The sequence below is a fragment of the Triticum aestivum genome, chromosome 3D, assembly GCF_018294505.1.
Source record: "Triticum aestivum cultivar Chinese Spring chromosome 3D, IWGSC CS RefSeq v2.1, whole genome shotgun sequence".
NCBI classification, from domain to species: domain Eukaryota; kingdom Viridiplantae; phylum Streptophyta; class Magnoliopsida; order Poales; family Poaceae; genus Triticum; species Triticum aestivum.
This window is the reverse complement of record NC_057802.1, coordinates 317,125,584-317,135,952: the sequence shown is the minus strand read 5'-3', so window position 1 is coordinate 317,135,952 and position 10,369 is coordinate 317,125,584. Positions and strand designations below refer to the sequence as shown.

The 10,369-nt window shown below is 48.0% G+C and overlaps 1 protein-coding gene and 3 non-coding genes across 4 annotated transcripts; all 4 read left to right on the top strand.

Annotated features, from left to right (window-relative positions):
* The first annotated feature begins 1,101 nt into the window (after window positions 1-1,101).
* On the top strand, window positions 1,102-4,741 carry LOC123074554 (signal recognition particle 54 kDa protein 2-like). The gene is made up of 3 exons (XM_044497357.1): window positions 1,102-1,928; window positions 2,045-4,122; window positions 4,513-4,741. The coding sequence occupies exons 1-2, from the start codon at window positions 1,734-1,736 to the stop codon at window positions 2,207-2,209; spliced, it is 360 nt and encodes a 119-aa protein (XP_044353292.1). The 5' UTR covers window positions 1,102-1,733; the 3' UTR covers window positions 2,210-4,122; window positions 4,513-4,741.
* LOC123081144 (small nucleolar RNA SNORD96 family) lies at window positions 2,894-2,985 on the top strand. The gene has a single exon (XR_006438654.1). It is a non-coding gene; the product is annotated as a small nucleolar RNA SNORD96 family (small nucleolar RNA).
* LOC123081237 (small nucleolar RNA U36a) lies at window positions 3,494-3,578 on the top strand. Its single transcript, XR_006438709.1, has one exon. It is a non-coding gene; the product is annotated as a small nucleolar RNA U36a (small nucleolar RNA).
* On the top strand, window positions 3,630-3,720 carry LOC123081152 (small nucleolar RNA Z223). Its single transcript, XR_006438662.1, has one exon. It is a non-coding gene; the product is annotated as a small nucleolar RNA Z223 (small nucleolar RNA).
* Window positions 4,742-10,369: the final 5,628 nt, after the last annotated feature.

Below are 10,369 nucleotides of genomic sequence, written 5' to 3'. Positions count from 1 at the left end.
GGTAGGTCCTTTACAAAAAAACTCATTTTGGGCACTCGAAAAATGGAAAATGAAATTTCCGTCCAAAGAAAATGAAAACTTCCTTAGGCAACATTGTTTGTCATTCCAATATGCACCCTTGTGCACAATATGAGATCATTTGAACAAACTATGCCATGAATGTGGCCATAAGATTGAGCATTTGGGTTGAAAGCCATGCATCTTCACACTTGATAGCTCGTTTTTTAGAACACTTTTTAAAAATAATTGTCGTATTACTAGTTTATTATTTTACCTGGTAACTTGGTCACATGTAATGACACAATGCGAAGCTTTTCTAATTTTTTTGATTTTTTTGAATTTTTTATGTCCGTTTCAAAATGCGGTCAAAACGGCGGGCATGACCGTTCCTAGCTAGTGGTTGAATCTTGGACAACTTTTTGTGTTTCTATGATTAAATAGATACTTATGTACCTAGAAATGATTTTTGGAAAAATCAAAGAGCAAACTATGAGGCAGCTGCAGTTCAAATTTGTCTTGGTTCCTGCTGAATCGGCAGGGTTTTGTCTTTTTCACTAGAGGTGGATCGAAAGCTTTTGGTAGCCAACCATTTTGTCAATTGTGCATTGAATATGGCCTAATATTTATAAAAATGATTTGGTCCAATTTTGCAACAAATATTTGGTAGGTCCTTCACAAAAAAACTCATTTTGGGCACTCAAAAAATGGAAAATGTTTTTTTTGCCAAAAAACTCATTTCTCATGACATATTTTTTAAGATATTTATCTTATTTCATGTTTGTTACTTTTCCTGAAAACTTATTGACATTTGGTGACACAATGACTAGGTTTGTCATTTTCTTTTTGAATTTTCTCAGGTCATAAAATAGCTGATATGATTTTAACACGCTATTTTTAGTCAACTACGACCAATTTAAATGGTCATAACGTGGTACTGCATTCTGATTGGTCCGTGGATGTCTCACGCGGATCGTGCATGGAACACCGTCGGATGCTCGCGGATCCAACGGCAGTCCTCGGCCCACCACACCAACCCCGAGCCCACCTAAGCTGTACTCGTGGACGTTTTCCATCCACCCCCCGTCTCCTTTCTTTCTCTGCCTCCTTTCTTTCTCCGCCCCTCGCTCCCTCACAATCCCTCGCCCGAAACCCTTGCCGCCGCCACCTATGCCCCTTGTTCCAGCGTGTTCCGGCGGGCCTCGCTAGTGCGCAACCCAGATCCGAGCTCCCCTACCTCCGCTCTTCCCTCCCCTCCGGCCAGATCCGCCTCTCGCGGCCCCGGTAGCTCATCCCCAACCCCTTCCCATGGCTAGGGTTTCGAGGGTGGTGTTCCCACCAATTCCGGCGCGGCGGCGGCGACTGTGCTCCGCCCTCTTCGACGCCCACCAACCTAGCCGCATGGCACGGCCATGGCCATGGCGGCGGCCAGATCCACCCCCTCCCTCATCTCCTCGCCGCCGCCACCTCCTCCCCGTCCTGCAGCGGCACGTCCCGCCACCACCTCCTTCCTCGACGCGTCCCGCAGCAACGCCCATCGCGTCCCGCTGATGTTGTCCCCAATCCCCACCGCGTTCCCCAATCCCCACCCCCAACCAAAATCTTCCCCATCTCCCCCGGCCGGTTCACCTCCCGTCCGCACCCCGCTCCCAGATCACGCCACGTGCCGCCCCTGACCGCCGCCGGAACCCCACCCCGCCGCAGACGAGGCCCGACCGCCCGGGGGCCCAGCCAAGATGGTGCTCGCGCAGCTGGGCAGGAGCATCTCCCGCGCGCTCGCCCAGATGAGCAACGCCACGGTGATCGACGAGAAGGTGCTCGGGGAGGGCCTCAACGAGATCTCCCGCGCGCTCCTCCAGTCCGACGTCCGGAAGATCGTCAACCTCGAGACCCTCGCCACCGGCACCAACAAGCGGCGCATCATACAGCAGGTCCTGCCCACTCCACCTCCCTCAATTCATTTCCTGCGCTATTCGATTGAGGGACGCGCGTGCCAGGGGGGACTGGTCGGTTGGAGGCTGATGCCCTTGTGGTTTTCCTGCTACAGGTCGTCTTCACGGAGCTCTGCAACATGCTGGATCCAGGGAAGCCGGTCTTCACCCCCAAGAAGGGCAAGCCCAACGTCGTCATGTTCGTCGGATTGCAGGGCCAGTCTGACTCACCAACCAACCTCGCATGCTTGCTCTGTTTATTGTTCTACACCTATTACTGAATGTATATATGTACCACTCTGTGTGTAACATTTTTCTAATTGTACAATAGCACTCACTCCTCTACTGTCACATAATATATTAGCCTTGAATTCATCTAGTTTGGATCAAAACAGAACCATTGATTAATACTAGATGATTGTTACTGTACATTTGGTTACAGATTTCTTTGAACTAGTTTGATTCCCTGCTGATCTACATCTTTTACTTACTCACATGCTTGACTGAATTTGGTACTGCTGTTACTCTAGTGGTGAACGAGATAGGCATTCTATTGCTTGTTTCCTTGCTTCCACAAATTAAAACTCAGTAATCTTGTTAACTGCTACCGCTGTCATGAACCACACATCTGAGATGAACTTGACAATGATTTGCTCGTGTGTCAAGTATGGATAGACTTTGCTATTCACCAGTATTCAGGCGGTTGAAGTGTGCGTGTTGCTGCGGCTGTTAGGATGTCGTTGGGTTGTTATCACTAGTACTAGTCCTATAAAATTGCCTGTGAGTAGTTCATTACCATGCTATCCAGGGGATATTCATTTATGTGCCTGTGAATTCGTTCTTGGTGTGTATGTATGTATTACTGTTATTGTCGTTCCTTTTCTGTCTTCTTTTGTTAGATTTTGTTTTTTGTAGTAATTTAAGTTCTGTTTTGTAGACCTATTTGTTTGTGTTACTGTTCTATTTGTCCGGTGATGAAAAACCTGTTAATCATACCATCTTTCGGGACTGATAGGTCGCAGTGCGCCCATGCTGTCATTCTGCAATTCTGAGGACAAATTGAACAGCTTGACTCTAGTTTTTTTGAATACTTCCGAACTTACATGTCATCTATTTTTCAGTTTTTTCATTTTGTTGTTTACTATGTATAGAATATGGCTGGACAACGATGAAAACCGAATAAAACACCATCTTTTTGGACACCTAATGACTGGACAAATATGTTCATATTTTTTAAGTTGCTTTGATCTTTGTTGATAATTTTTTGGTCTAAAATCTTTCTCTATGAAGAGAGTACAAGCAGACGGGCGGTCTGAATTGATGCCATGTTGATATGTCTGCATCATCTGTGCTACCCTTGTGGTTGGCATCTGAGAGAAAAAAATTGTGCACTTTGTTCTTCTCATAAGTTACATTTTTTTAATTCTTCAGCTTTTTGTCCTGTTTGCACTTAGCTTCTACTATCCCTCTTTGTTGCACTTGGTCTAAGGGGGATGTAGTGGGCACGGATAGAGAAATGGTTTACTTGCCAACCCTTTGCAGCGTTTTCCATTTCTTTGGATTAGTGGCAGTGATTTGAACCTTACCCGTGCTTCTGATTAATTCATGAAGGACAAGGGAAAACATGGTTGAATTTCTTAATATGAGGCAAAAAGAGACTCTCATTATTGACATTCTTTTAGATTCATGTGTTCTGTTTGACCATGGCTGTGATGATAAACACTTTCAACAAACATGCCAGTTCTGCTTCTGAAAATTCATGACTGAAAAACCTGTTATACAAGATCTGTTTAGTACTCATGTATTATGGCCATGGCTTATTTAGTATGTGCTTGTTGTGCCTTGTGTATTGGTGCCTAATTAGCTTCTGTTAGGGGATAATCTACTGGTTATAGCAAGATTTTACTCTTGTGATGTGGAATAGATGGTTCATGTGTACTGCAATGTACTAGTTGAGCTCTGCTGGCTGTACTAGTCGAACTCTGCTCCTTCTAACTCATATCAATTTTGCTCCTTCTGCTGTATAAGTGATGCTTGTGTGATTGTTGATGGATAGGAACTAGCAAACTTTGTTGTTTTGCAACTGAATGAATGCAACTTCAGTTTGTACGTCACCCAGCTTGCTGCTGCGGTGGCTGTCGATGCCGGCGAGCCTGCAACATCTCCGATGAGCTGCAGGACCTGGACACCTTAGGTATGCCCTGCTCCTCCTCCTTCCACCCTCATCTCATGTGCGCCAAGTCCATCTATCTCATGTGCATGTAGATCATGATGTACCAGAACCTGCAACAGAACTACTGATGTAATATGCAAAGAACAAATTGAAACCATGTTCTATATCCTGACTTGTTATTTTCTTCTCTAGCAAATTGTAGACATGAATCTCTAGTTGACCTATTGTTTCAAAGACATATATCTGCATTTCTGCTGCTTTATCATACATTCGATCCATAAATCTCCATTTCTGTGAAATTTTGTTAAATGTATATTTTCCAGATAGTCTATACACTAAACCTGGAGGTTTGAATATCTACTCCAGGAATGAAAATGCTACTCTAATGACTTTGTGTTCACCCTTATACAGGAGCTCCAGGCCTAGGAAATTTCAAGTTTGAAGTGGCGTGTTTTGATAGTCCAGAAAAGTGAAGAAGTCTGGAGTGTATTTGTAGTAGGAGTTATATGTTCTGATAGTATCACATGTAATGGTGAAATGAATTATGTAAAGATTGTGCTATTAGCCAAAATTGGCATGTGGTTTGATAATTCTCATTTGTTTGCTGTTCTAACTGAAATAATTGTGTGGAAATTGAAACATTGGCTGTCTTTAATTAGAACCTGACAAGTGGGACCTAATAGTATTTGGCATATAAAAGGCCATTTTCCAAATAATATTCACAGGAAAAAAACCTAAAAACTAAGGAAATGGACTGTAAAAAGGCCGAGGCCCAATTGAGAAATAGATGCGGCCCAAAAAAGAAACCAAAAAAGGATCACAACCCTGGAAATAAAAAGGCTGCAACGTTGGGCTTGGCCCATGTAGCCGACCAACAATTCACCCGAAAAAACAATAAATAGGCTGAATTGTTGGGCTCGGCCCATGTAAAACACCGAACTGGACCGGGCTGATTCTTATCCACGTCAGCTTGCCACGCTGGATCCTACGTGGTCTGGGGAGGCTACTAGTGACCAAAATTTTGGTCGAAGAACCAACGACCTTTTATAGAAGGTCGTTAATTTCAGTTTACGACCGCCAGCTTTTGACCTGTTTTTGGTCAAAAAAAGGTCGCACATGAAAAACTATGACCTTTCAGCGGCCAATAGTGAGGGTCACAAGTTGACATATTTCTTGTAGTGGTTGACGGGGATGGAGGGCTTTGTCAACTTAGTCAATATGAACGATTCTACCTCCAGTGACCGTACAATGTCCATCCAACGGCCGTAGTGCTTCTTCAACCTCTGGTCTTCTTGCTCCAGCCACCCAAACCAGCGCCGGTCGTGCCTCGTGCTCCTGCCTCCCGTGGCCGGCTGCGATGCCGCGGAGGCCTCACCGCCCCATACTAGTCCCACTGCTGGCCAGGCCATCCCTCTACTCACCCACACCCCCTGTTATTCTGTGGCGACGGCAGCCTCACACCGCAGCGAACCAGTGAACCCTCATACTCCTCTACGCGTGGGCATCCACTGCCGCGTCTTCCCCGGCTCGGCGTCGTCCCCTTCCTAGGCCTCGTCGTCATCCACCGCCCTAGAGCTCTCGGTGCGGCGTGGTCAACGTGGTCAAGGAACGGCTTCCATCGGACGTGGACTGTACGTGGACAGGCTGACAGCTGGGTCCATGGCCGCAGCAAGGAAGTGCCTGCTTATTACGCAGAAAATAATGATTCCTCCACCTAACAGCAGGGACCCATCGGACGGGCAACCGTATTTCACAAAAAAAACGTTTCCCCTGACTGCTGGGAACTACCAGCTACATCTTCGCACGCAAGGAAGTGCGTCCGGGCAAAAAACGATTCGCCCCCTGACTGCTGGGACCCACCAGCTACATCTTCGCACGCAAGGAAGTTCCTGACAGTCGGGACCCACCTGGTCGAAGCGTACGTAGTGTTGTCATTCTGGTCGCGAACGTGTACGTAGATACTGGTCGATGTAGAGGAGCGCACGTAGCATGCACACGTATGTACAGCGGCCAGTGTGCAAGAAAGAAAATACGGCCACGTATGTACATACGGGCGGGGTCTCGAACGCCTACTCGCGCATACGTACGGCCAGGGCTCGTGTACATGGATGGGTCGGAACGGAGAAACTACGTCATCGTCGTGTTCATGGGGAGCCAACCGGCTGGGTCGGAACAGAATGCGTCGTCGAGTTCATCGGGAGGGCTTGGACGGAACAGCCGATGGAAACGAGGCATGGCGTACCATAGAACGGAGGAAACGGCCTTGTGTTCGACCAGCCACGTTCGAAACGGGATCCTGTTCATCGGGAGGGGTCTGGCGTACCGCAAACGGAGGAAACGGACCTCCTACGGTCGAAACGGGGGTCCTGTTCATCGGGAGGGGTGTGGCGTACCACAAAACGGAGGAAACGGACTTGTGTTGGAGCGCTACGGTCGAAACGGGGGTCCTGTTCATCGGGAGGGGTGTGGCGTACCGCAAAACTGGACTCCACGGGATACTGTTCATCTCCACCATCGACCCCCTCCAGCCTCCATGGGCTACTATTCATCCACCGTCGACCTCCTCCAGCCTCCACCTGCGACTGTTCATCCACGGGCTCCTGTTCATCCAGCCTCCACCACGCGCTACTCCACCGGCTACTGTTCAACCAGCCCTCTCCACGGGCTCCTGTTCAACCACCCGTCCACGGGCTACTGTTCATCCAGCCCTCCACCGTCTACTGTTCATCCAGCCATCCACGGGGTGGTCCTGTTCATCCAGCCCTCCACAGGGTCCGGTTCATCCAGCCCCAACCGGCTCGATAGATCGGGGTCCTGTTCATCCAGAGGCAACATCACGGGGTCCTGTTCATCCACCCCCACCGGGAACTGTTCATCCAAACCCCCCAGTAATGCTCACTCTTCATCCAGAGGCAGCATCGATCGGCTTCAGTTAGCAGCAGTAGCGAAGGAATCGCTCGATCGGGTTCAGTTAACAGCCATCGATCGATCGCTCGGGTTCAGTAACGCGTAGCCTGCAGTGCAATCGCTCGGGTTCAGTTAGAGCCCTACGCCTCGCACACACGCGTGTGCATGTACGAGAGAAACGCGCATCGCTCAGCCCCGACCAGCCACCGTAACCGGGAACACCCCGATATTTTTCTAGCCCTCGCTTCTACCATAGTTTTTTCCATCATGGATGGCCCAAAGAATGTCATGCAGCTGCGTCTCCGGCCCGCCCAGGACGAAAAGCCCATTTCTTGTCATGATTTTTTGTTATAGAAGTAGGAGCCCACCACATCTATGATGATACCAGGTTTTGTCACAATTATCGTCATAGAAGTGTCATAAGTATGACAGAAATTTTTTTCGTTTGGCCCAAAATGTCATGGATGTGTCTTTTTTTTGTACTGTATCACGCTGTGCTTGGGTAGCTTCTTCATCTGCAACCAGTAGTGTGGCAAATGATGGAAAGTTTTTTAGAACTAGCAAGATGCCCATGCGTTGCACGGAACATCAAGATGCATTTGTATGAGTAGTTTATCTTGTAGGAGAAAAGGATGAACGAGGGAAGGCCATATTTGCACATCTGGAGATGGGTGTGGGTATCTTTCTGCAAAATTGCCATAGTTTCCTTCCTATCCGTTGGATATAAATCGGACGGCCTATATTGCAGGATGGCAGGCACGCCTTCATCACCAACTCTATTTTTTAAAAGAAAAAAGTAGAAAAAAAGAGTAGAGAGTAGAGAAGTAGAGATAAATATTAAATATAAAATAAATATAACAGTAGAGAAGAGAGTAGAGATAAATATTAAATATAAAATAAATATAACAGTAGAGAAGAGAGTAGAGATAGCAGGGACGTCGGGAAAGGATCGCGCGCGCGGGGGAAAAGTGGTCGGGCGCGCGTTAGTTTTGGCGTGCGGCACGCTTTATAAAATCCAACGCCCTCCCACCGCTCTGTGCCTTGCCACCACTTTCTCCCCGCTCTGTCCCTCGCCACCGTTCTCTCCCCGCTCTGTGCCTCGCCACCGCTCTCTCCCTGCTCTATGCCTCGCCACCGCTCTCTCCCCGCTCTGCGCCTCGCCACCGCTCTCTCCCCGCTCTTTCTCGCCTCGCCGCCGCCACGCCATCATGCCGCCGCCTCGCCGGGAAACTTGGGGATACCGCGGCGTCTGCGCGCACCCCTCCGGCGGCTTCTCCACCGAGATCCGGTTCCGCGGGATGCACCTCGGCCTCGGCAATTTCGACACCGCCAACGAGGCCGCTCGCGCGTATGACGCAGCGGCGTGGCGCCTCTGGTGGCCTCATAGAACATTGAACTTTCCCAATGTGCCGACGCGGGAGCGGGCGCAGGAGCTCGCGCCTCTGCCGCGGCTTATCACCGATGAGGATCGTCGCGACAAGCGGAGGCGGGAGCACCGTCTCGGCATCGCCGAGATGGACAAGGAAGCCATGGCGTTGTGGCGCCAACGCTTCCCGTAGGACATCATCAACGAGCGCGAGTTCTACGCGCAAAGGAGGGCGGAGAGGGACAAGAGGAGGGCGGAGAGAGCCGCCTATCGCGAGGACAAGCGTACGTGAAAAGCTGATGCTCAATTCAACATGAGGCTAGGAGCAGCGTCGCCCTGGGAATCCGACGACGATCAGTATCTTCACACCAACATTGAGACGTCAGAGGAGGACATCACCGAGGAGGAGTCGGATGACGAGGAGTAGTTGAACTATCTTTTTTTATATATCTATGCTGAGAACTATCTATGTCTCTACTCTCTAGTCTCTACTCTCTATCTCTACTTCTTCATCTCAGCACTGTAAACGCTTTTTAAAGTGCCGCGCGTTGCGCTTCTGTTGGAGATGCTCTAACATGGCAGACGAGTGCTTTAATGTTTCCCACAAGATGCGTGAGTATTACTAGTATATTTTCCTTGCCATGTTGAGATTTTAAAACCACGAGTGCCAACATGCAGAGGAGCAACGAAGACCAAACACGGGATATTGGGGACATCTTCAAGGAGCATGGCAAGTTAAAGAGGAGCTGCACCGAACCTGTAAAACAAGCTTTGGTAAGTAACACCCTTTCAATTACTTTCGTTTAGCCTCGTGTTCTTCGATGTGTATATGTTGTAGTTTCTGTTTCTCTTAGCCTCGTGTTCTTCGATGTGTAATAAGAAGAGTCTTAATCGTCCTAGTGCTTTCATTTTTAGCTTGATGTAGGAAGTGGGTGTTCTCACCTTGTAGTCTGTTTTTATATTTTTCCTTTTGAACTCACTTCTCCGAGTCCTGTTTATCTAGCTTCTACTAAATGGATCTTGGTTGCTCTGAGTATTGATCTAAAAAAGAAGTAACTTCATGTCAGGATGCAGTTCCTGCGAGGAGGGAAGTATGGTCAACCTCGAGATCATGTTTCCAAAATGAGGTTGGATTACACACAAGGTGCCAGTTCCCTAATGATGCTGGATTAGCCACAAGGTACAAATTCCCAGATGATGCTGGATTACACACAAGCCAGGTGGAGTCGTCAACTCTTTGTGTCCTCGTGGCTCTAGTAAAGGCTGAAAGAAAGCGTGTAGCAGCCCTTGAGAATGTAGCTGAGTTCCTAAAGAAGCGAAAAGAGCAATGAGATGCTCTCTTCACCCAAGCCAAAGAAGAGATGGAAGAAGCCAGAAAGAATCTAGCAGAGGCAGAGCAGGCTAGGCGTCTCCTGCTATCTAAAACTGTTGTCAATACAAATTTTCCTTCATAATAGCTAGGTTCAAATGTTTATCCAGTCAGCATGCCTGTTGTGATGTCCGTGCATCTACTGATGTGGCACAAAATAATTTTTTTTGGGTCATGTAATAACAGCAATTACTTTCCAAACAATAACAGATGAAGCATTGGACATGGTATAGTTCATGTGCAAGCCCAACATTCCAAGTTCAACTTCCACATCAAACTCATGTTCACAGATATCTGAACACTCATAGATAATGTCCACAACCATGATTCAGTTGAAAGCCAAAAAAATGTGAGGATAGTTATAAATAAAGAAAAACCTCTAGTTCCTACTACCAGTGCGAGCACCACAAGCCAAGACCATGCGTAATTAATTATATTTTGGTCATTTTTTGACTAATCGTGAATAACTTCTGGAAGCAGGTATAATTTCTAATGCCGGCCGCGGCTGGGGTTCACGATGTTTTGAGCCAAACCGGGCAACACACCGGGTGTCTATGCCGGCGACGCGGTGGTCGTAGCATTCGTGGGTTCAGAGCGGCGGCGGCTCCCGTGGTCTACTATTCCTC

Bases quoted from the DNA above. Each gene is read 5' to 3' on its own strand.
- LOC123074554 (XM_044497357.1), top strand. From the start codon at position 1,734: ATGGTGCTCGCGCAGCTGGGCAGGAGCATCTCCCGCGCGCTCGCCCAG. The intron at 1,929-2,044 runs GTCCTGCCCACT...TTCCTGCTACAG, and splicing joins AGCGGCGCATCATACAGCAG to GTCGTCTTCACGGAGCTCTG.